General features: G+C 38.8%; 2 protein-coding genes across 2 annotated transcripts; both read right to left on the bottom strand.

The window, feature by feature from the left end:
• Positions 1-775: 775 nt before the first annotated feature.
• On the bottom strand, positions 776-7530 carry scdb (stearoyl-CoA desaturase b). The gene is made up of 6 exons (XM_062996184.1): positions 7431-7530; positions 7076-7302; positions 5042-5172; positions 4532-4737; positions 2565-2797; positions 776-2198 (listed from the first exon to the last, which is right to left on the bottom strand). The coding sequence occupies exons 1-6, from the start codon at positions 7481-7483 to the stop codon at positions 1999-2001; spliced, it is 1050 nt and encodes a 349-aa protein (XP_062852254.1). The 5' UTR covers positions 7484-7530; the 3' UTR covers positions 776-1998.
• Positions 7531-9593: 2063 nt separating this feature from the next.
• trmt2b (tRNA methyltransferase 2 homolog B) lies at positions 9594-11264 on the bottom strand. Its single transcript, XM_062995235.1, has one exon. The coding sequence runs from the start codon at positions 11262-11264 to the stop codon at positions 9834-9836; it is 1431 nt and encodes a 476-aa protein (XP_062851305.1). The 3' UTR covers positions 9594-9833.
• Positions 11265-26779: the final 15515 nt, after the last annotated feature.

Below are 26779 nucleotides of genomic sequence, written 5' to 3'. Positions count from 1 at the left end.
GGGTGGTACTTGGTCTAAAAAGTTTGAGAACCACTGTATTAGAACATTCATACTCTAGGTCAGAGGTTCTTAATCTGGAAGCTGCACTAACCTCAGCTTGCAGGTTTATATCATGGGGTGTTTTTTTTTTTTTTTACTTTAATACACTGCTCAAAAAATTATGGGAACAGCTAATCATCACAGTATAACACAAAGTCTGTTATAACTCAGGGATTCAATCTGTCCAGTTAAAAAACATAAGCGATTGTGAATCAATTCACCTGCTTTGGTGCAAATAATGTGACAAAAGATGTACTGGAGAGGCAACAGCAAGACAACCACCAAAAAGGGAATGGTTTTACAGGTGGTGGGCACAAACAATTACTCTCCTCCCCCTTCTGACCAGACACAGACTATCCAGGCACTCACTGATACACTGATCCAGGTGTGGGAAGAGCTCCCCAGGACTCCATCCGCTGTTGCATCAGGATCATCCCCAGATGTTGTCAGGAGTGCATACAGGCACGTGGGGGCCATACACACATGAATTGCCTGGATGAAGTTTGATATTTATGCAAATCGAATCAGCCGGTGATTTCAATTTTCTATTTTCAGTGGGATTTTGAAAACGAGTGTAGTTGACTAAAGCATGTATGCCGTCTGAGAGTCTTTTTGGCTACTGTTCCTGCCACATATGAAATGGTTTAAACCACTCATCTAGATCCACACATAAATAGCTCAGAAAGTCATATTTTCACACTTCAACAAACATAATGAAATGTCAGTGACAGGCATGTCAAGTGTTTTTCTCTTTTTTTAATAAGGTAACTGTTTTCTACAGAAGCTAACAGGCTTACAATTCATCAGTAAAGCAAATTCAGCCTCTCTTTAGGTTGTCAGCCTCTTTCAAAACAACACCTCATACACACATGCGCCCATGCGCTTAAACATGATTGACAGGCTAAACATTGTGTGCATTCATGACAGGATTACAGTTACAGGTTACACTTGATTCATCAGTTCAAGTTCAACATCAAACACAGTCATGGGCAATTTTGTATCTCCAGTTCACCTCAGTTACATGTCTTTGGACTGTGGGAGGAAACTCCAAACAGAAAGGACACAGACCGCTTCATTTGGGAATCAAACCAAGGACCTTCCTGGTGTGAGGCAAAAGTGCTACCCATCAAGCCACCAATGTAAAAAAAAAAAAAAGATTCAGTGTTGTGATATTGGCAAATTAAGTAAACCTACTTATCACAAAATGTAGGTCATATTGGGACATATGTTTGAGGACTGGGATGACCTTGGACTGTTGGAAAACTTTCCCCAGGACTTTATAGTAGGAGTTTATAGAATACAAAACATCAAAAACTTTTCACAACAATTTGTTTATATTAACTAAAATATAAAGACCAGCAGATCAATTTTAAATATATTTAAAAAATATTTTTAAATAACTAAATGTTAATTTTGTATTAATTTAGAATGCAAAAATGCCTTTGACTCTGTACTTAAGAACTAAAGCATAGCTTTAAAATTTTTATTTCTTAAGTTTAACAGACTTAAACAAAATGTACTTTAAACTGTCAGGGTTTTCATTGACTTTCCTGTTTAACCATTCACCCAATGTGCCTAGGAATTAAAAGCAAGACTATGTGATGTTACATAAGCTCGCATAGTTAATTAGACTGATTTCAAAATGGTCAAGCATGGATTGTACTGTTTAAACAAACAGTACTATCTATGGTTTTAAGGAGAGCACACACTGTTTAAGCAATGCTGTTATAGCACCTATCACAGAGGCAGAATGAGAGCCAATTTCCAAATCACACCAGTCTGTTCAAAAGTACACAGACTAATAATAAAATATGCCAGTATCGGAGCAGTGGTCCTTATTATGCATAAACAATATAGCAATTCTTAATTCACTTTAGGGATGAAGATAAAACTAGGATCATCACTACACACTCACTCCAATTATGTTTATTGGTTTTGGCTTGTGATTTTAAACATTACTCAGCCACTTTTCTGACTGCCATCACCGGTGCGTTGAAGCCGAGCCTTGATTGTGTCACGAGACACCTTCTTGCAGTCCTGTGCCAGACCAAATAAGCACATGACATCAATAAAAGCCTTGGTGGCGTTCAGCCCACTACCATACTCACTGGTAGCATAATCATATGGAAACGTGTGATGATAGTTGTGGTAACCTTCACCTAAAATCAAATAATTCCCATTACAGAGTGCAATAAAACTTAAAACAACTAAAACAGTTTAATTTTACTCTAGATTAATCAGGATTTAAGCTGGATTAAACCAAGGTAATCTATTTTTTTTTAATTATTAGTTGCATTCTTTCCTTATTTGAAGAATGCATGTAAAATCTTATACATGTTTAAACAATGTTAGAAAATGTTTTCATAAATATAAATGTAAACATGGCTGTGGTAAACCACAAAGCACAAAATCATCGCTGTCTGTACATTGAACATTTTTTGAAATTAGGTTTGTATGTAAAATTATAAAGAATCAAGATGCAAGATTGTAAAGCAAATGTATAAAAAATAAAGAGGAAACCTTACCCATAGCACTGAAGGCAACAAATCTGTTCTCTCTAGGTGTAATGTTGCGGTCATAAGGCCTCATACCCCACATGTGGGCAGCACTGTTAACCAGCCAGGTGGCATTAAGGACCAGTGTATATCTTAGAAGGCCCGGGACAAAGTAGCTTACAGCCAGACTCTCCCCCCAAAAGTACCATGGTACCAACGTGGGAACAAGGAAGCAGAGCACCAGTATGGACAGTTTGTAATGCCTGCAAGAACAGTGATAAAATCCAATAAGCGTAACATGTTACATTTCAGGTCAAACAACATTTTAACATTTCAAGGTTTTAAGTTGTTCTGTGCCTGAAAAATCAAAGTAATTGAGTTCATTTCAGGTCAACATTCTGCTTATTTCTTTTTATTTAGGGTTTTGCGAGGAAGACACCCTGGGAGAGTAGCCTGCCTCAGTTGTGCCATGATGTCCCTGTTTCCACTCAGTCATAGCCTAATTGGCAGGTTCTGATAATCCCCTGTCTATTCTGTTTCTGGTCTTGTTGCAGATGACACGAGTGGCCCGTCATATCTCAGCATCTATTTCTCATTTCTGTGCCTCCACTTTTTTTTACTTTGTTTCTAACAATTTGGCCACATTTTCGCCAATCGACCCCCTTTTTCACTGTTGACTTTTTAATAGATTAAATAAATTTTAACTCTTATTTGGGTGTGTGGGGAAGCCTGTAGTCTCTATTACAACTGCAGCATATAAAAGTACAGGGTGAGTCAAAAGTCTCGGGACACTCTTTTATTTCAGAAACAAAAGGGAAAATGACATATCTGTTGTTCGTTACAGGTAACTGAAGATGGAATTGACGAAAGAAGAGAGGATTGAGGTGATTCTGATTCAGTATTATAGCTGCAGACCCAGAAAGACCACCAATTTCACACAGCACTGTTGCACCCTTCAGCCAAATTTCGAGAAACCGGGACAGTGGACAACAAGCCACGTAGTGGTCGTCCGAAGACCGCTACCAATGCACAGGGCATTCCGTTCAGTGACGAGGTCAGTGGTGAGGTCAACCGCCAGAACGTGAGGTACTGAAGTGACAAAAACCCTCACTGGACGGCAGACACCAAAGTCGTATGTGATGTGAAGGTTATGGTGTGGTGTGGAATATGGGGCACCCATGTAATCAGACCCATTTTGATTGACCAGACCCTAAATGCTCAGTGCTACCTGACAATGCTACAGGAAACAGTGTTATTATCCATTCTGACCGAAGATGGCAGTTTCCCCTACTATTTCCAACAGGATGGGGCTCCACCACACTACGGAGTAGATGTTCGTTAGTGGCTGGATATTTAATTCCCTGGTCATTTGATTGGCCGTCGTGGTCCTGTGGAATGGCCGCCCAGATCACCCGACCTCACACCACTCGACTTTTATCTCTGGGGTCATCTCAAACAAATTGTGTATGCTGAGAAAATCCACAACAAACACCACCTTCAGCACCTGGGAGACTTGTGACTTCAGCACCAGGGACAACACATTAAACACGTCAAATAGCTGTGCATCACAGGGAACGTTCCTGGTTGTTGTTGCAAATTTCTGTGTTGATAATTTTTGAACCACAAGAGACCGGCAATCGATTTCTGAGAACGTTCTGGTCTTCTTTGATATGCTACATGACCACCTTCCCATTGGAAAAACTTTCCCTTGATCCAATATGGCGGCTTTCAAGATGGCGGCCATGTTCCGGACATAGATAGGCCCCCTCACCCATTACTTGCTGGGGTATTCAGATATGTCATTTTCCCTTTAGTTTCTGAAATAAAAGAGTGTCCTGACACTTTTGACTCACCCTGTACAACCAGCACAATGTATGTTTGTGACATTTTGCAGGCCCCTGTGCATAATGTTTTTAAATATTATGTTAGCTAGCTTTTTAACAATAGATTGTCATAATAAACACTTCAGCTCCAACATTTTTAATGGAAGTACATACCTTTTCTGGAACATGACAACACCATCAGCTTCTAGATCACTGACGTCCAGCTTTTTTCCTTGTTCAATGACATTTGGGTGTTTACGAACCAACAGCCATCCAACATGAGAAAAGAAGAAGCCTCTTGTGACATTGTGTGGGTCTGCATTGGTCTCTGAATACTTGTGGTGGGTACGGTGATCACGACACCACTCAAAAATATCATTCTAAAGGAACAGGAAGTTCAAATAAGAGAAAATGAGAAAATTACTCCAAATGCCCCCTACACACACCTATAATAAATAATATAAGGAGGACACCAGTGTGGTGTAATATATTTATTTTAATTCTCCGGTGTCAAACAGGGGAACAAGTCTGCAGGTATATCCATGCTTGTTGTATGCACTGTTTATAGTCAATTATTGCAAAGACTTTCTGCAGACATAATCTTAAACAACACAGCTGGCTAGGCAACAAGCCCTATATACTACTTTTAATGTATGTGCTATTGTTTGGTAATTATTTAGTTACCTGAAATGCCATAGAGTTTCCAATGGCAAGGAAAATTCTCAAAGGCAGCTTGGCTTTGTAGGACCTGTGACTCCAGAGTCGATGAACCCCTGCCGTGATCCCCAAGCCACTTATTGCATAACATACAACCACTGTAAAAAGATGAAAAATCAATTTTAACAAAGTTAGCATTCACTAAGTGGCCGGTGTTCCTGTCTTGCTAAAAGATGTTTTTGTGAGTATAAAAAGTCTCACTGTTGTGTTTTCGTACAAGGCTGCTGCACTGTGAAATCTCAACAGAGAAAGACATTCTGTTATGAGTCTGTCTAGTCTTCAATGGACGGCCTAGTGAAACGTTAATTGTGCATTGTTCTGTTTGCCAAAATATTATGCAATGTGATGGTGCTGAAAAAAATTTTGAACACACTTTTAACAGCTGGGTGCAATTGGGGACTAATCTAGGTTTTATTTGTATTTTTCCCTGACTTTGGGAGGTAAACTAATGTGACAGTGGTCTATACAAAAGACACTTATTGTTTACATTTTATTCATTGTTAAATTTAATCTTGTTAACCCAGTACAGCAGCAAACCACTGATAAAAGTACACACATTTCATGTTTGTGCTTTATGTCAGCAAAAACCCTTTGCCTAACTCACTATGTTTTATTTATTATTTGCACTGAGGCTCATTTATTCAGCTAAAACAATAAATTACAGTATGTGTTTTTGTTGTCAAAAAACCACAAGCAGCATGGACAAAGAAGAATGTTTTCCAATCATCCAGTCAAAAAAAAAACATTTGTATGTGTCAGGAAAACTTAAAGACCGTCATGACTTGTGTGGAGTTCCGCCATAAAAAATGGATGTAGGGGGAACATGCACTGATCAACCATAACATTAAAACCACCTCCTTGTTTCTACACTCACTGTCCATTTTATCAGCTCCACTTACCATATAGAAACACTTTGTAGTTCTACAATTACTGACTTTAGTCCATCTGTTTCTCTGCATACTTTGTTAGCCTCCTTTCATGCTGTTTTTCAATGGCCAGGACCACCACGGGACCACCACAGTGCAGGTATTATTTAGGTGGTGAATCATTCTCAGCACTGCAGTGACAATGACATGGTGGTGGTGTCTTAGTGTGTGTTGTGCTGGTATGAGTGGATCAGACACAGCAGTGCTGCTGGAGTTTTTAAATACCGTGTCCACTTACTGTCCACTCTGTTAGACACTCTTACCTAGTTGGTCCACCTTGTAGTCAAGTCAGAGACGATCGCTGATCTATTGCTGCTGTTAGAGTTGGTCATCTTTGAGATCTTAATCAGTGGTCACAGGACGCTGCCCACGGGGCGCTGTTGGCTGGATATATTTTTGGTTGGTGGACTATTGTCAGTCCAGCAGGGACAGTGAGGTGTTTAAAAACTCTTCTTATTTACTCATACCAGCACAACACGCACTAACACACCACCACCATGTCAGTGTCACTGCAGTGCTGAGAATGACCCACCACCCACGTAATACCTGCTCTGTGGTGGTCCTGGGAGAGTCCTGACCATTGTAGAACAGCATGAAAGGGGGCTAACAAAGCATGCAGAGAGACAGATGGACTACAGTCAGTAATTGCAGAACTACAAAGTGCTTGTACATGGTAAGTGGAGCTGATAAAATGGACAGTGAGTGTAGAAACAAGGAGGGATAGAAAATGATGAAAATGAATTTTACTGAAATGTGACATGAATGAGGCATTGTTTGTACGACAACAAACCAGTGAAAAGCACGAACTCGGTTGTGTGGATGCGATTAAACGTTACAAAAACGAAATGGAACAGAAATGACAGGCCGCATGTTTTGGTGTCTGATCTCTAACAATAGGTGGTTGTTTTCATGCCAGGCAACGCAGGAACGCCCACTTACATCCAGAACAAACGCGAACCGAACTCAAGCTTCAATGTATCACGCAGATGATGGCATTCACACGTACATATAATGTAATCTTGTTATCAGGGGTTTAAAAAATGGCCTGTGAAATAATTCATCACATCAAACTTACTCCATAGCAGAGTCGGTGCAGAGGCTGATGTGATGAGGGTGAGTCCATAAAGGGCTCCGATGTGCAGGGCAGTCATCAGGATAACATTTCTCCAGACGATCTGTCTGGGGGGCGGTGATTCCTCTTTCTCCTTATAGGATTCATCTAAAACATCATCGGCCAACGTTTCGGTTGGTCGTTGTCTGGGTGTGTAATCCGTCCTGTTTGTGTTAGTCATGTTTACACCACTGCAACAGACAATTTGCAAGAAATATTACGCACCGAACAGGCTGAAAAGGCAAAAAGAAACAGAACGCACTGCATCCAGCACACCCATTCACACCGTATAGATAACCCACCCCATAAACCCTCTTACCTTTTTATTTCCAGGTGCGGATCCAGGTTCCTCACAGCTGCATGTGCGGACATCAGAAGAACGACTGAACGTTTCCCACCAGCTTTTATTCAGCTCGCTTACCTAAGCGCTTGATCATTTCGCTACGTCGCTTGAAATGATTGCAATTGGTCGGTAGGATAGATGCCACCTAGCTTTGCCAGTCTCATTGGCTGCTGCTGGTCTGATGTTCTCATCGCACGCCTCATACAAGCCGTTTTTTTCCTTTCCCGTCCTCCCAGTTGCCATTCACTACAGCCCAGCTAAAATCACACGAGTTCCAATGATAGAAACAGACTCAGTGTTGTCTGAAATGACCCAGTTCATGGCCGAGAGTAACCCTGCCAAAAAACACAGGTCACTGCAATTTCATTTTGCAAGACTTAAACCTTTGCTTTTTCTACTTAAATACCTACCTGTCCCCTACCTATCAATCTTTGTCTTCTGATACTTTTACTGATTATTCCAAAACTTAATGAGAAATGTCATTTGTTGAACACTACAAAAAACATTGATCTTACTCTGTACAACACTAAATAAGACAAATAAACTAAATAACATGTTTTCATGCATCAAAAACACCTTGTTCCCAACACACCGTGTTAATGTATTTATTATATGTACTTTGGTAGTATACAATTATTCACTAAGGCTCATCTGTAGCTCTGAACACTTATATGGCACAGAGAAGTTACCAGCTATAGTCAAATATAGTCACTCACAAGACATGGCTGTGAGTAACCCAAAATTCAGGTCACTGCAATTATTACAATTTCTGTAGTTATTATTAGTTATTACCAGGATTTCAAACTTTCCTTTTCATTATAGATCTTGCTCACATAAAATAAAAACCTATCAATCTTCGTCCTTTAGAATGAATAATTCTTTTACTCTAATTATTCCAAAACAATCAATATATAAAATAGGAATGTATAAAGGGTTTTCTCTTTGACAGATAATGCTGTTAATAAAGTATATATTGATTCAAATATACATTTATTATCTCACATACTTGAAGAACAAAGTTATCAGAAAGCCAAATCATGTAAAACAGTACTTTGCGCTTACCTTGACAAAACATTTTTAGAATATAAGATATTAGTCTTTTGCATTGCTGTGGAGGAATTTTGGACAAGTATATTGTTTTCATAACTGCTTTGTGAAACAATGAGAGGTTTCAAGCATGAACATCTCGTTTTAGTTTTCACATCATCTAAAATGTATACATCAATAATTTAACTGCATCCCTCAAAAATTTTAATTTAAAATTTTAATAGAAGAATACATTGTTTTCTTAACAGCAAGTCACACCGGTCCATACATAACTGAACCCTGCTCTTAATATGAAGGCAGTGTACAGAAAGTCATAGTGTCACACAAATCCAGAGTGTTGGGGATTATTTGTGAGGCGTTTGGAATTTTCTTTTTGTGTCCACAATATATATGCCAATGGGTGGTTTGGCTTTACTACTAAATTGTCCCAAGTTTGAGTGAATGTGTAGGCTTGCAACCAGTATATTGGATAGGCACAATTACCTCACTCAAGATGACACGTTACTGAAAATGAATAAATGAATGCTACAGGACAGTAAATGAGACACCACATATATTTTACAAGCGAAGTACTTTATTCACTTGATTACACAAGTTTAAACCAGACCATATCTCTTACATCATCTACATGTTTGCAGTAGATGTTTGCCTAACTTTATTTCTCTGAACTCTAGTTTGCAATTGAAAAACAAATCTAAAGTCAATTTATTATATTTGCTTATAACCTTGTGGATAAAGTAACTTATTGTGCAACACATCATGATAACAGAGTTGTAATGTAGACACAAATATAATCTCAGAAGTACATCCAAATTGATATGTCTATTACAGCATCCTAAATAAACATGAATACAGTGTAGAACAAAGTGCGGAAGGTTAATATTATATTTCAACTAAAATTATATTTCAAAAGGGACAAGATTTAATTTCACCTCCCGAAATTCATATTTCAACACTTTCAGATATAAAACTATGTAGCAGCAAATTTAGCATCTTATATATTTATGTGATTGTAAACATTAAAAAAATTCAGGTTGTGGAAATTCAGGCCATAGTATACAAACTACTTTAGACTGAAACTTTTCTCCAGGAGTTTGCTTGTTAAATATTAAAAATCAAACATGCCCTGTTTATAGTGCTGACAGGTATATTTTAATGTCATTTACAATGGATATAAAATAGATAGTTTTATCATTCGCTGCTATCAGTGCCAGGTACGATATGGCATAACAGCTTGTGACTAATATGATAATGCACTCATACAAGTTAAAGCTAATTACATTATGGTTTAAAAATACCATACAGTAACATATAAATCATTCTTTTTTTTATTTAGCGTTCAAAAACAATCACCAGTTCACAATGTGGTGTATGTGGAAACATGTCCACAGGAACAGCCAGCCTAGGTTTAAATGGCTCTCCACTCAGCTTTTTCTGCAAATCTGGCTTTTCACAAAGCTCCCTGAAGTTCCTCATCGCTTCACCTTCTGGCTTGCAGGATATATAAATGAGTCTTTCTATAGAAGGGTGGTTGCGCAAAGCTCGAATTACTCTATAATGCAGACCTGCCCTGGATGGATTCACAACAGCTGTAAGTGCCCCCTCTGGGCACAAGGTTGGCATTAATTTAGGAAGAACAACCTCTGCTTTTCCAGACAGGAACTCACAATTCTGGATACCATTTAGTGCTGCATTATATTTCGCATCCTTTACAGCCTGCTCGATCAGTTCAATACCAATGACCTTGTTCACACAAGGAGATAACGAGATGCCGATGACTCCTGTACCACAGCACACATCTAACAGGGTTCCCTTTTCACTGGCGGTATACAGGTCAGCTAAAGTCTTGTACATGGCCTCTGCTGCAGCACTGTTCACCTGAAAGAAGGAATCCGCGGAGATGCGGAACTTAAACCCGAGAATTTCCTCATATATATGGGGCTGCCCATAAAGAAGCTGGTAGGGAGATTCTTCTCTGGTGCAACGTGTCATTGTGCTCGCCTGAAAATACAGGGAATCCAGCTGGCACACTGCTCCCGGACCTTTCGAATAATATTCTACCAGAGCTGCTTTATGGATATCTATCTCTTCAGGAGTTAAGTTTTGTGGATGAAAATATACTATCGCCAGCGTGTCACCTGCAGAGTTTGTTCTTACTGTAATTTCTCTCCAGTTTCCACCATCGTGAAACAAAATGCATGGCTTTAGCAGAGACCCACGAATAAAATCCTCATAACACCTTGCCACCAACTTGTGCTTCCATGGCATGTTCAAAAGATGGTCACCATGAACACATACAATGTCTCTGCCTTTCCCAGTGCCTATGTAGAATCCAACAGTCTTTGGATTTCCATCGACTCCTCTGTTGACTGAAAAGGTTGATTTATTTCGGTAGCCATCCCTCACCGGAGAGGACACAATGGGCAAAACAGAAAAAGGGAGATCCCCTGTACTGCAGGGTAGCACTGGAGATGAGTCCTGGGCTATATGATTTATCATCTCAAGTAGGACCTTGTGTTGCTGATCCTGTTTCCATTGGAGCTGTTCCTCATAGCTTAATCTCCACAAAGGGGTTACAGTATGAGCAAGCCTTTCATCCCATGAAAGATTCTCCCAGTCTGGTGGTCTGGATTTCTTTATTCTTCGTTTTTTTCCCAAGTTACCAGATAAACTATGATTTAATTCTGCGAAGCTATTCGGAACTCTTAAAATATTTGTACCAGCACGTTTTACTAATGCTGGGAGGATTTTATTCAGATGCATTTTCATATTTTGGGAATAGTGATAGCGATAGCGATAAACAGTCCTAATTTAAAAACACTGCATGTCTCACGCTGTCCTCATGTGTGCGTGTTTTTCTTTTGTAGTGTTTTCAGGCTGTTGGAAAATCAACTGCTGAAAATATTACTGCCACCATGTGGGCTGAAGTGTGGCACACAAAAAAAAAAAGGTTTTAAAGCTAGCACTAAACATACAGTATAATCATCAGTTTATTTATTAATTAATCCATTAATTCAAATTGTGTTTTTTCCTTTGCTAGATGTAACTGGCATTTTATTCCACTGATGATAAAATATAATATTTTCGTACAAAAGAATTCCGAAATAAAGTTGAACAGTGTGCAAAACACAAAACGTGTAAAAAAAAACCACGTTTTTAAAAATATTCGGGGCTACGCAGACACCGTACTTCATTAAGTCTATACTTCACGTTCGCAGTTTCCATCTCGAAATTTCCGAAACGTTATTAGTAAAGTTATCAGTAAAGTTATCAGTAGCTCTCTCGCTTTATCTCGTTCCTGACATCACGAGGCTGCTCCGCTAAACACGCGCACTCACTCATCCGAAAACACTTTCAGTATCGCGGAGAATGAGCGAGCGACACACACACACACACACACACACAGAGAGAGAGAGAGCTAGTAGTATAATGACAAATAATTCAGAAATAAACTATAAACTTGTTTAATTAGGTTAAATCTGATTATTTTATTGTGCTTATGTTTTAAAGCAGAATCAAACTCAGTCACATCTTTGTACAAGAAAGGATTTTTCTAAAACTTAATGAAATGCAACCACAGTCTGTCTCTTCCCTGTAGTTTTTTGCCTTTTGAAATTAATCGTTCTTATTTAAGTGATGTTTGAATTAGGCCTACATTTAATGCAAATTTGATGTTAATATCGGGGATGTCTTATAGTTTACCTAGCAGCGCGAAGATTCACTTTTTGAATGGCTCTTTAAAAGGAACCAAGCCAAAATATCCGGCTCCTGTCAAGAAGCCATAATTCCCATCACTGCCTAAATATATATATATATATATATATATATATATATATATATATATATATATATATATATATATATATACATACACACACACACACCTAATTAATGTGTGCTATATGTGGTTCTGTGATGAGAGACATAGGTGGTACTTGGAAGTTTTGGTTTGACAATGGGTGGTACTCGGTCTAAAAAGTTTGAGAACCACTGTTCTAAATAAACCCAGTTTACTGCAAAGCCGTTTCAGCGTCCTTACGCTAATAACAAACTGGTGCTGATGTGCAGGAGATTGGGGATTTCTTTATTTGTGAAACTGATATGAAAGTATAACAAATCATGAACATCCCTCATTTTAACACAAGGATAATATTGCGACTTTAATCTCGAAATCGAAACTTATATGACTTCATTCTCAAAATCATTTCGACTTTAATCTCGAAATCAAAACTTACATGACTTTATTCTCAAAATTGAAACTTAAAAAAATATTTTTCTTTAAAGTACCCCTAAAACACCCGAGTAATATTATGAAAATATAATTAAAAAAGAATAATAAAGTAAAAAAAATTTTAAAAACAACAACACTAATAATAGCAATAGAAAATATACCAGTGGCATGACTACACACACACACACACACACACACACACACACACACATATATATATATATATTACATATATGGAATATATGACATTTGTTCTGGGGCACATGAGCTCCTAGTTATGCCACTGAAATATACAATATATAAAATTACAGATATACAAAAATGTAAGAAAGGAAAGGGGAAATTAACAGTGATATGAACTACGTACATTTAAGCAGTAATAAAAACAAAAGTGTGTGTGTGTGAGACATGGTCACCCACGGTCCCTCACCTGGGGGTTAATTCCAGAAAAGAGGGTTTAACAAATTTTAAACTTAACCATGAACTCCGAGTTGACTTATTTTGCCGTGTCATAGCCAGCATTTTCAGTTCCGGTGTTACGGAGAATTCAGTTCCCCCTGTTTCCCCTTTAACGCGCATGTGCAAAAATCATGACTTTTTTTCAGTCGCTTCGTTGAGCGTCGGTTTATTTGTAATATGTGTTTATAGCGGTATGTTCTTTTCACATTTCATGTTGTATGTTAGGTAGTTTGTGATTAAATACATACTTTAAAGTATTGAATGAACTACTGTCAGAGGTTTTATTGCTCCACCGCAAGTCAGAGGTTTTCACACAGCTGTCTTCAGCCTTGCTGTCAATCAACTATAATGAACGTGTCAGATTTTTTTGTAAATAAATCCTAATACAGGACATGCTCTTATTCACACACTAGTTTGTTTCTTCTCGTTTTGTCACACAAGATAAAGTTTTGGTGCAGATACAAATAAACTATATGGTACAGGACAATAAGTAGTCTGTTATTATTTAAGGTTACTCATCTCAGCTGCACTACCATTTACTTTCAAGAATAGTTTCATTCATGGTGATCTCTCGTTCATTTAAACTTCACAAACTGCATCCATGTGATTTAAAAATTAACAAACAGTATGTAGAACAAGTTTAACCTATAGATCAGTCCATTATACTAACAACACGGGGGGGGGGGCACATTTACCTGGAGACCTGGAAAAAATGGTTCCCCACATGTATATCACTGTGTGTGTAATTATTAAACACTACAGTGATGCTGGTGATGTATTTACCTGTTGTTATTATGTAGAACAAGTTTAACCTATAGATCAGTCCATTATACTAACAACACAGGGGGGAACAGATTTACCTGGAGACCTGGGGAATATGGTTCCCCACATGTATATCACTGTGTGTGTATTTATAAAACACTACAGTGATGCTGGTGATGTATTTAACTGTTGTTATTATGTAGAACAAGTTTAACCTATAGATCAGTCCATTATACTAACAACACAGGGGGGGGGGGGGACACATTTACCTGGAGTCTTGGGGAATATGGTTCCCCACATGTATATTACTGTGTGATGATTCTTTTTTTTTTTTTTAATGCAAACTACAGGCACACACATTTTAAAAACAAAATATCTGTATTAGAAATTAGTGTTAAACTAAATTATGCATATATTACAATTATGCAAATATATAATAAAGAAATCCACCTCAATGCAAATTAAAACTTAAATACATATATATAGCTTAATAAAAATATATATATTTTAAAATGAAATAAAATAAAATCTGGGATGTGCCCTGGGATTGACTAGCATCACATCCATAGTGCACTCCTGCCGTACGTCCAGTTTCCCCAGGAACAGTTCTGGATCCTCCATGGCCATGACCAGGATAAAACAGTTACTAAACAGAAATGAATGATTAATTTACTATCTACTTTTTAAATAAACTAAAAGAGCAACATAAAATTAAATACAGCAACAAGCAAACTTTTTAGAAATAACGTCCCAGTTAACCTTGGTCTAATCTTTAGTACATACAATACACTTTCTCTACTGGTGGGTTGCCAACACATGACTGGTGGTACCATCTGTCACATCCATCACAGCCAATCTCAATGATCATACAGTCCTTCAATTGATCAATAAAAAGTCACACAATAGTTTTATGGTTACATTAGACTTCTCAATTACAAGTGTAGCTATAATAGATAGATCACTTTATTAATCCCAGAGGGAAAGTCAAGGACATATATAAAAGCATGGTGCAATGAAAAAGCCAATAAAATTAAGGCATTATTTTTATTTCTTTGGTACCACCAGTCATGTGTTGGCAACCCACCAGTAGAGAAAGTGTATTGTATGTACTGAAGATTAGACCAAGGTTAACTGGGACGTTATTTCTAAAAAGTTTGCTTGTTGCTGTATTTTATTTTATGTTGCTCTTTTAGTTTATTTAAAAAGTAGATAGTAAATTAATCATTCATTTCTGTTTAGTAACTGTTTTATCCTGGTCATGGCCGTGGAGGATCCAGAACTGTTCCTGGGGAAACTGGACGTACGGCAGGAGTGCACTATGGATGTGATGCTAGTCAATTCCAGGGCACATCCCAGATTTTCTTTTATTTCATTTTAAAAATATATATATTTTTTATTAAGCTATAAATATGTATTTAAGTTTTAATTTGCATTGAGGTGGATTTCTTTATTATATATTTGCATAATTGTAATATATGCATAATTTAGTTTAACACTAATTTCTAATACAGATATTTTGTTTTTAAAATGTGTGTGCCTGTAGTTTGCATAAAAAAAAAAAAAAAGAATCATCACACAGCAATATACATGTGGGGAACCATATTCCCCAGATCTCCAGGTAAATGTGTTCCCCCCCTGTGTTTTTAGTATAATGGACTGATCCATAGGTTAAACTTGTTCTACATACTGACAACACATAAATACATCACCAGCATCACTGTAGTGTTTAATAAATACACACACAGTGATATACATGTGGGGAACCATATTCCCCAGATCTCCAGGTAAATGTGTTCCCCCACTGTGTTGTTAGTATAATGGACTGATCCATAGGTTAAACTTGTTCTACATAATGACAACAGTTAAATACATCACCAGCATCACTGTAGTGTTTAATAAATACACACACAGTGATATACATGTGGGGAACCATATTCCCCAGGTCTCCAGGTAAATGTGTTCCCCCATGTGTTTTAGTATAATGGACTGATCTATAGGTTAAACTTGTTCTACATAATAACAACAGTTAAATACATCACCAGCATCACTGTAGTGTTTTATAAATACACACACAGTGATATACATGTGGGGAACCATATTCCCCAGGTCTCCAGGTAAATGTGTTCCCCCCTGTGTTGTTAGTATAATGGACTGATCTATAGGTTAAACTTGTTCTACATAATAGCAACAGGTAAATACATCACCAGCATCACTGTAGTGTTTAATAATTACACACACAGTGATATACATGTGGGGAACCATTTTTTCCAGGTCTCCAGGTAAATGTGTTCCCCCCTGTGTTGTTAGTGTAATGGACTGATCTATAGGTTAAACTTGTTCTACATAATAGCAACAGGTAAATACATCACCAGCATCACTGTAGTGTTTTATAATTACACACACGAACACAAACGAAGCGACTGAAAAAAACGTCATGATTTTTGCACATGCGCGTTAAAGGGGAAACAGGGGGTTACGGAGAATTCAGTTCCCCCTGTTTCCCCTTTAACGCGCATGTGCAAAAATCATGACTTTTTTTCAGTCGCTTCGTTGAGCGTCGGTTTATTTGGAATATGTATTTATAGCGGTATGTTCTTTTCACATTTCATGTTGTATGTTAGGTAGTTTGTGATTAAATACATACTTTAAAGTACTGAGTGAACTACTGTCAGAGGTTTTATTGCTCCACCGCAAGTCAGAGGTTTTCACACTGCTGTCTTCAGCCTTGCTGTCAAACAACTAGAATTAACGTGTCAGATTTTTTTGTAAATAAATCCTAATACAGGACATGCTCTTATTCACACACTAGTTTAAGGTTATTCATCTCAGCTGCACTACCATTTACTTTCAAGAATAGTTTCATTCATGGTGATCTCTCGTTCATTTAAACTTCACAAACTGCATCCATGTGATTTTAAAATTAACAAACAGTATGTAGAACAAGTTTAACCTATAGATCAGTCCATTACACTAGCAACACAGTGGGGAACAGATTTACCTGGAGACCTGGGGAATATGGTTCCCCACATGTATATCACTGTGTGTGTAATTATAAAACACTACAGTGATGCTGGTGATGTATTTACCTGTTGTCATTATGTAGAACAAGTTTAACCTATAGATCAGTCCATTACACTAACAACACAGGGGGGAACAGATTTATTACCATATGGTTCCCCACATGTATATTACTGTGTGATGATTCTTTTTTTTTTTATTGCAAACTACAGGCACACACACATTTTAAGAACAAAATATCTGTATTAGAAATTAGTGTTAAACTAAATTATGCATATATTACAATTATGCAAATATATAATAAAGAAATCCACCTCAATGCAAAGTAAAACTTAAATACTTGAAAAACTAACATATTTATAGCTTAATAAAAATCTATTTTTTAAAAACTAAATAAAATAAAATCTGACATGTGCAAATTTATTTGGGGATGGTGCCCTGAGATTGACTAGCATCACATCCATAGTGCACTCCTGCCATACGTCCAGTTTCCCCAGGAACAGTTCTGGATCCTCCACGGCCATGACCAGGATAAAGCAGTTACTAAACAGAAATGAATGATTAATTTACTATCTACTTTTTAAATAAACTAAAAGAGCAACATAAAATAAAATACAGCAACAAGCAAACTTTTTAGAAATAACGTCCCAGTTAACCTTGGTCTAATCTTCAGTACATGCCGGACAATGAAGGTCTTCCTCTACTGGTGGGTTGCCAACACATGACTGGTGGTACCAAAGAAATAGTAATAATGCCTTAATTTTATTGGCTTTTTCATTGCACCATGCTATTATACAGGGGTTGGACAAAATAACTGAAACACCTGTCATTTTAGTGTGGGAGGTTTCATGGCTAAATTGGACCAGTCTGGTGGCCAATCTTCATTAATTGCACATTGCACCAGTAAGAGCAGAGTGTGAAGGTTCAATTAGCAGGGTAAGAGCACAGTTTTGCTCAAAATATTGCAATGCACACAACATTATGGGTGACATACCAGAGTTCAAAAGAGGACAAATTGTTGGTGCACGTCTTGCTGGCGCATCTGTGACCAAGACAGCAAGTCTTTGTGATGTATCAAGAGCCACGGTATCCAGGGTAATGTCAGCATACCACCAAGAAGGACAAACCACATCCAACAGGATTAACTGTGGACGCAAGAGGAAGCTGTCTGAAAGGGATGTTCGGGTGCTAACCCGGATTGTATCCAAAAAACATAAAACCACGGCTGCCCAAATCACGGCAGAATTAAATGTGCACCTCAACTCTCCTGTTTCCACCAGAACTGTCCGTCGGGAGCTCCACAGGGTCAATATACACGGCCGGGCTGCTATAGCCAAACCTTTGGTCACTCGTGCCAATGCCAAACGTCGGTTTCAATGGTGCAAGGAGCGCAAATCTTGGGCTGTGGACAATGTGAAACATGTATTGTTCTCTGATGAGTCCACCTTAACTGTTTTCCCCACATCCGGGAGAGTTACGGTGTGGAGAAGCCCCAAAGAAGTGTACCACCCAGACTGTTGCATGCCCAGAGTGAAGCATGGGGGTGGATCAGTGATGGTTTGGGCTGCCATATCATGGCATTCCCTTGGCCCAATACTTGTGCTAGATGGGCGCGTCACTGCCAAGGACTACCGAACCATTCTGGAGGACCATGTGCATCCAATGGCGGTGCCGTGTATCAGGATGACAATGCACCAATACACACAGCAAGACTGGTGAAAGATTGGTTTGATGAACATGAAAGTGAAGTTGAACATCTCCCATGGCCTGCACAGTCACCAGATCTAAATATTATTGAGCCACTTTGGGGTGTTTTGGAGAAGCGTGTCAGGAAACGTTTTCCTCCAACAGCATCACGTAGTGACCTGGCCACTATCCTGCAAGAAGAATGGCTTAAAATCCCTCTGACCACTGTGCAGGACTTGTATATGTCATTTCCAAGACGAATTGACGCTGTATTGGCCACAAAAGGAGGCCCTACACCATACTAATAAATTATTGTGGTCTAAAACCAGGTGTTTCAGTTATTTTGTCCAACCCCTGTATATGTCCTTGACTTTCCCTCTGGGATTAATAAAGTGATTTATCTATTATAGCCTGTGATGGATGTGACAGATGGTACCACCAGTCATGTGTTGGCAACCCACCAGTAGAGGAAGACCTTTATTGTCCGGCATGTACTGAAGATTAGACCAAGGTTAACTGGGACGTTATTTCTAAAAAGTTTGCTTGTTGCTGTATTTTATTTTATGTTGCTCTTTTAGTTTATTTAAAAAGTAGATAGTAAATTAATCATTCATTTCTGTTTAGTAACTGCTTTATCCTGGTCATGGCCGTGGAGGATCCAGAACTGTTCCTGGGGAAACTGGACGTACGGCAGGAGTGCACTATGGATGTGATGCTAGTCAATCCCAGGGCACCATCCCAGATTTTATTTTATTTCGTTTAAAAAAATATATATTTCTATTAAGCTATAAATATGTATTTAAGTTTTAATTTGCATTGAGGTGGATTTCTTTATTATATATTTGCATAATTGTAATATATGCATAATTTAGTTTAACACTAATTTCTAATACAGATATTTTGTTCTTAAAATGTGTGTGTGCCTGTAGTTTGCATTAAAAAAAGAAAAGAATCATCACACAGTAATATACATGTGGGGAACCATATTCCCCAGGTCTCCAGGTAAATGTTTTTCCCCCCTGTGTTTTTAGTATAATGGACTGATCTATAGATTAAACTTGTTCTACATAATAACAACAGGTAAATACATCACCAGCATCACTGTAGTGTTTTATAATTACACACACAGTAATATACATGTGGGGAACCATATTCCCCAGGTCTCCAGGTAAATGTGTTCCCCCCTGTGTTGTTAGTGTAATGGACTGATCTATAGGTTAAACTTGTTCTACATACTGTTTGTTAATTTTAAAATCACATGGATGCAGTTTGTGAAGTTTAAATGAACGAGAGATCACCATGAATGAAACTATTCTTGAAAGTAAATGGTAGTGCAGCTGAGATGAATAACCTTAAACTAGTGTGTGAATAAGAGCATGTCCTGTATTAGGATTTATTTACAAAAAAATCTGACACGTTAATTCTAGTTGTTTGACAGCAAGGCTGAAGACAGCAGTGTGAAAACCTCTGACTTGCGGTGGAGCAATGAAACCTCTGACAGTAGTTCACTCAGTACTTTAAAGTATGTATTTAATCACAAACTACCTAACATACAACATGAAATTTAAAAAGAACATACCGCTATAAACACATATTCCAAATAAACCGACGCTCAACGAAGCGACTGAAAAAAACGTCATGATTTTTGCACATGCGCGTTAAAGGGGAAACAGGGGGAACTGAATTCTCCGTAACGCGCGTTCACGGTCACCTATAAACAGACATTCTCAATGGTATGGTGATGAAAGGATTCACCGTGGATGTGAATGAAAGAAAGAGTAAAGCGTCAGATTTTACACTAATACAGCAGGAAATATTAATGTCTGCGTATGAACATCATGAAAATGTTTTAGACGTAAAAGTAATGCATCAGAGTCCGTAAAAAGGAAGTCGAGTTTAAATATATTTAAAAAAAAAAACTTTTCAAAACATATTCAACATTTAGCAGAAGGATATGGCAAAAAAAAATTACTATGTCAGTTGTAATATTTGTCTCGATTTTACACGGTTTTTTTCTTTCATTTACTAATCCAAATGAGATAAGACACACATGGCAGTAGATAAAAATGAAATACAAAAACATAGTATAAAGTACAGTACATACTTTGTACTTGTACGTAACTACCTAAGGTTCTAACTTGTATCCAGCTAGACGTGGCTTATAGAGTTGATTCTGGCTCTGTAGCTAATAGGAATAAGGCTGGAGCACGTTAAACAGGAGAGGGACCACCACCATTGCCTTAGCACAGGAGGAAGCTCATCAGAGCCAACAACCCCCCAGGACACAACTGTCTATGTTGAAGGCATGTTCATTACATGTAATTCATTAGTTTGTAGCGCATGAACTGTGGAATATTAAGAACTGCATTGGTACAGTCTAAATACTTTATAATGCCATCTCTCCAGTGATTGGTGGTGTGGTTTTGAGCCTCCTGCAATTGTAAGTGATCTCCCTATCCTTAGATCTTACCTGATGTGTGATGAATAATGTTCTTCAAGTTCAAAACAAAAAAAAACACTGTTGCAGGGCAATAAAGAAACCATCTCCGCTGCCTGAGAGTGGGATGATACTGGGAGGCCTAAAGAGGTACAGTATACGTTGAATATAGAGCGAGGCATTTCATTTAGTCTACCATGATAATGTTTGTGACTGTCCCCTAACAGAATGTGATGGGCAATTCCCAATCAGATGAGGAACCGTCCACCTCCAGAGCTCAGCTTGGAAGAGTAAAAATATAATAAATAATAAATACATATTAAAAACACAAAAAAGCTATGTTTGATCGGGACATGCTATTTTTGTCTCTTCCTTTCAAACTGGATGTAAAGGATCTATGAGCCCTGAGGAGCACTGAGCCCACTAGCAGCACTATACACACACCTGCCAACAGTTGAGTGACACACACACACAACAATTTTTATTTGTATTACTACTTACATTTAGTATTATTATTGGGACTGTTACTATTTTTATTGTTGTTACTATTTGCTTACTATCAGTGGCCATGCTGGAAAGAATTTCTCTGTTGGATTCAGAAATGGGGAATATGGTGGATGGTACAAGCCTACAAAATGTGTGTTGTGGACCAGAAGAACAGGCATGTCGTGTCTTGAACCATCACCAGCTGAGAATGAAACAGGTGTTCCATTTGAGTCCAACTCTGACCGAGTGAAGAAGCAACGATACTGATACTCATTCACATACAGTGTATCACAAAAGTGAGTACACCCCTCACATTTCTGCAAATATTTCATTATATCTTTTCATGGGACAACACTATAGACATGAAACTTGGATATAACTTAGAGTAGTCAGTGTACAACTTGTATAGCAGTGTAGATTTACTGTCTTCTGAAAATAACTCAACACACAGCCATTAATGTCTAAATGGCTGGCAACATAAGTGAGTACACCCCACAGTGAACATGTCCAAATTGTGCCCAAAGTGTCAATATTTTGTGTGACCACCATTATTATCCAGCACTGCCTTAACCCTCCTGGGCATGGAATTCACCAGAGCTGCACAGGTTGCTACTGGAATTCTCTTCCACTCCTCCATGATGACATCACGGAGCTGGTGGATGTTAGACACCTTGAACTCCTCCACCTTCCACTTGAGGATGCGCCACAGGTGCTCAATTGGGTTTAGTCCATCACCTTTACCTTCAGCTTCCTCAGCAAGGCAGTTGTCATCTTGGAGGTTGTGTTTGGGGTCGTTATCCTGTTGGAAAACTGCCATGAGGCCCAGTTTTCGAAGGGAGGGGATCATGCTCTGTTTCAGAATGTCACAGTACATGTTGGAATTCATGTTTCCCTCAATGAACTGCAGCTCCCCAGTGCCAGCAACACTCATGCAGCCCAAGACCATGATGCTACCACCACCATGCTTGACTGTAGGCAAGATACAGTTGTCTTGGTACTTCTCACCAGGGCGCCGCCACACATGCTGGACACCATCTGAGCCAAACAAATTTATCTTGGTCTCGTCAGACCACAGGGCATTCCAGTAATCCATGTTCTTGGACTGCTTGTCTTCAGCAAACTGTTTGCGGGCTTTCTTGTGCGTCAGCTTCCTTCTGGGATGACGACCATGCAGACCGAGTTGATGCAGTGTGCGGCGTATGGTCTGAGCACTGACAGGCTGACCTCCCACGTCTTCAACCTCTGCAGCAATGCTGGCAGCACTCATGTGTCTATTTTTTAAAGCCAACCTCTCGATATGACGCCGAACACGTGGACTCAACTTCTTTGGTCGACCCTGGCGAAGCCTGTTCCGAGTGGAACCTGTCCTGGAAAACCGCTGTATGACCTTGGCCACCATGCTGTAGCTCAGTTTCAGGGTGTTAGCAATCTTCTTATAGCCCAGGCCATCTTTGTGGAGAGCAACAATTCTATTTCTCACATCCTCAGAGAGTTCTTTGCCATGAGGTGCCATGTTGAATATCCAGTGGCCAGTACGAGAGAATTGTACCCAAAACACCAAATTTAACAGCCCTGCTCCCCATTTACACCTGGGACCTTGACACATGACACCAGGGAGGGACAAAGACACATTTGGGCACAATTTGGACATGTTCACTGTGGGGTGTACTCACTTATGTTGCCAGCTATTTAGACATTAATGGCTGTGTGTTGAGTTATTTTCAGAAGACAGTAAATCTACACTGCTATACAAGCTGTACACTGACTACTCTAAGTTATATCCAAGTTTCATGTCTATAGTGTTGTCCCATGAAAAGATATAATGAAATATTTGCAGAAATGTGAGGGGTGTACTCACTTTTGTGATACACTGTACATATACACTATATTGCCAAAAGTATTCACTCACCCATCCAAATCACTGAATTCAGGTGTTCCAATCACTTCCATGGCCACAGGTGTATAAAACCAAGCACCTAGACATGCAGACTGCTTCTACAAACATTTGTGAAAGAATGGCTCGCTCTCAGGAGCTCAGTGAATTCCAGCATGGTACCGTGATAGGATGCAACCTGTGCAACAAGTCCAGTCGTGGAATTTCCCCGCTACTAAATATTCCACAGTCGACTGTCAGTGGTATTATAACAAAGTAGAAGCAATTGGGAGCAACAGCAACTCAGCCATGAAGTGATTGGCCATGTAAAATAACAGAGCGGGGTCAGCGGATACTGAGGCGCATAGTGCGCAGAAGTCGCCAACTTTCCGAGTCAATTGCTACAGACCTCCAAACTTCATGTGGCCTTCAGATTAGCTCAAGAACAGTGCATAGAGAGCTTCATGGAATGGGTTTCCATGGCAGAGCAGCTGCATCCAAGCCTTACATCACCAAGCGCAATGCAAAGCGTCAGATGTGAAAGGAACTCTTAATGCTTCAGCATACCAAGAGATTTTGGACAATTGCATACACTCCCAACTGACTGCGCACCAGTGCACAAAGCAAGGTCCATAAAGACGTGGATGAGCGAGTTTGGTGTGGAAGAACTTGACTGGCCTGCACAGAGTCCTGACCTCAACCCGATAGAACACCTTTGGGGTGAATTAGAGCGGAGACTGCGAGGCCAGGCCTTCTCGTCCAACGACAGTGTCTGACCTCACAAATGCGCTTCTGGAAGAATGATCAAAAATTCCCATAAACACACTCCTAAACCTTGTGGAAAGCCTTCCCAGAACAGTTGAAGCTGTTCTAGCTGCAAAGGGTGGGCCGACATCATATTAAACCCTGTGGATTAAGAATGGGATGTCACTGAAGTTCATATGCATGTGAAGGCAGACGAGCGAATACAGTGTACATGGGTGAAGTATTCTTCCAATTAAGTTTGCACAGGTACAATATAACTAAGATAATTTCATTATCAGTGTGTTGCATTTTGAAGGCCAGCAGTGTCTCTAGGTGATCGAAGTGTGCTAAATGATGCCATGTGTGTTCATTGATTGGGAATGCTGAGTGAGAACAAATTGACTTTTGCTTATAACTTAGCAGTTGGGAGTGATGTTCATATATGAGCTTCCCTTGCAGAATGCAGAACTTGTGCAGTTTTTTTTATCACCACTAGAGGGCATCAAAAGGTCGTACTTGCAACCAACAGAAAAAAACGCTGCATCCCAAATCTTAATGGGGACATTAGATTTTTAAAATAAAAGCAGACATCCCAAGACTCCCGGGAGTCTCCCGCATATACACAGCGGCTCCCTGATGCCCGCAAGTCAGATAAAATCTCCCGGAATCTAGAACGAGCGGCCAAGAGCGCGCACACACACACACGCGCACGCAGGCGACACAGACTTTTTTCCCCGATCGCGTATTAAATCTGATATACAATCTAGTGCACTGTGTAGAGAACATAAATCAATTGTCTAATATACTGTCTAGTGCACTATGTATGGAACATAAATCCGTTATCTGATATACAATTTAGTGCACTATGTAGGGAACATAATGAATTATGTAATACACTATCTAGTGCACTATGTAAGGAACACAAATCATCATACTTTCTACTGCACTATGTAGTGAACATAAATTCATATCTAAAATACCCACCTAGTGCACTATGTAGGGAACATAAATTCATATATAAAATACTATCTAGTGCACTATGTAGGGAACATAAATCCGTTATCTGATATACAATTTAGTGCACTATGTAGGGAACCTAAATCCGATAACTAATACGCAACCTACAGCATTGTGTAAGAAACATAAGTGTATTTTCTAGTGCACTATCTAGTGCACTAAGTAAGGAACATAAATTCTTTTCTAATATACAATGTAGTGCACTATGTAGGGAACATAAATCTATTATCTTTCACACTATCTAGTGCACTATGTAGTACACATTAATGTGTTTGTGACGCAAACAGTTATCTTAGTAGCTCAGTTAGCAGCAGCTCCTAAAAGTTCTGTTATCACCCATATCCTTTGGTGTGTGCGAGAGGTTTTTTAGCTTTTTTGGGCTTGGGGGGTTGAGGTCTGGGGGTACCACCCTGAAATGAGTTTTTGCAACTTGGGATGTCTGCTAGTACAGTGGACCCTTGAGTTATGAACGGTTTACCATACGAACATTTCGGGTTACGAACGATCTTTTTCAACTTAACGCACGAACAAATTTCGAATTACGAACAGAAATTCGCGAAACACGTGACGTCACGAACAAGTTCACTCCAACCGTCTCTCTCTATATATATATATTTACAGTGAGTGAACATTCGGACAGCGGACGGTGTTTTTCCGGTGTTTTCTTTATATTTTGTAAAATTCAATATTAAAATGTCCCCAAAGAATGTGCAGAGGAAGCGCAGTGCTGAGAAAATGTAAAAATCTATTACATTTGTTGTGTTGTATACTTACTCCTGCCAGTAGCTGTCACTGTGTATCAGACAGAGAGGACAGTGAGTGAGAGAGAAGAAGGAAATCGCTGAGTAAAGTATTCTTTCTTTCGTGCAATTACACCTACAAACTACAACACTGTTGAAATAAAGAAGGAAATAATAGAGAAATATGAGAGTTATCGTTGTTTCTGGTAAATACATTTTATAAAAAAAGACGGAAATTTATTATGGTGTATGGTACAGCACACGAACTGTACTGAAATGTGATGTGTGTTTTTATGTACAGTACAGTACTACTGTGTATTGTTATTTATTATTGTTTATTACAGTAATGTATATTCTATCATTTAAGATTTAAGGGAAAATATACTTGTGTTTATAACAAAAAAGACAATTAAAGACATTAGAAAGGTTAGGTAAGGCGTGGTTTGGGAGGTCTGGCACGGATTAATTGTTTACATTATTTCTTATGGGAAAAATAGGTTTAACTAATGAACATTTTGACTTAAAGAACAGCCCTTTGGAACCAATTAAATTCATAAGTCAAGGGTCCACTGTATTGTCTATTTTGTAACATGCCAAGGTGAGAAATTTATTGCTGGGCTGGTGGTAGTCAAGCATAAAGACCTAACAAGGTTGTGCAGGTGATGGCCACAGACAGTTACTCTCTCCTTATCCTTCCTGACTGATTCCTCTCTAGTCTTGCGTTTTGCTAGTGAACTTGTCACTACTGGTAGCATGAGGTGGACCTGCGGCCCTTTTAGGTTGCAGAGGTAGTCAAGCTCCTTCAGTGATCCGAAGGAGGTACAA

This window comes from Trichomycterus rosablanca, chromosome 5 (assembly GCF_030014385.1).
Source record: "Trichomycterus rosablanca isolate fTriRos1 chromosome 5, fTriRos1.hap1, whole genome shotgun sequence".
In the NCBI taxonomy this organism is placed as follows: Eukaryota; Metazoa; Chordata; class Actinopteri; order Siluriformes; family Trichomycteridae; genus Trichomycterus; species Trichomycterus rosablanca.
This window is presented reverse-complemented; position numbering and strand designations above follow the sequence as displayed.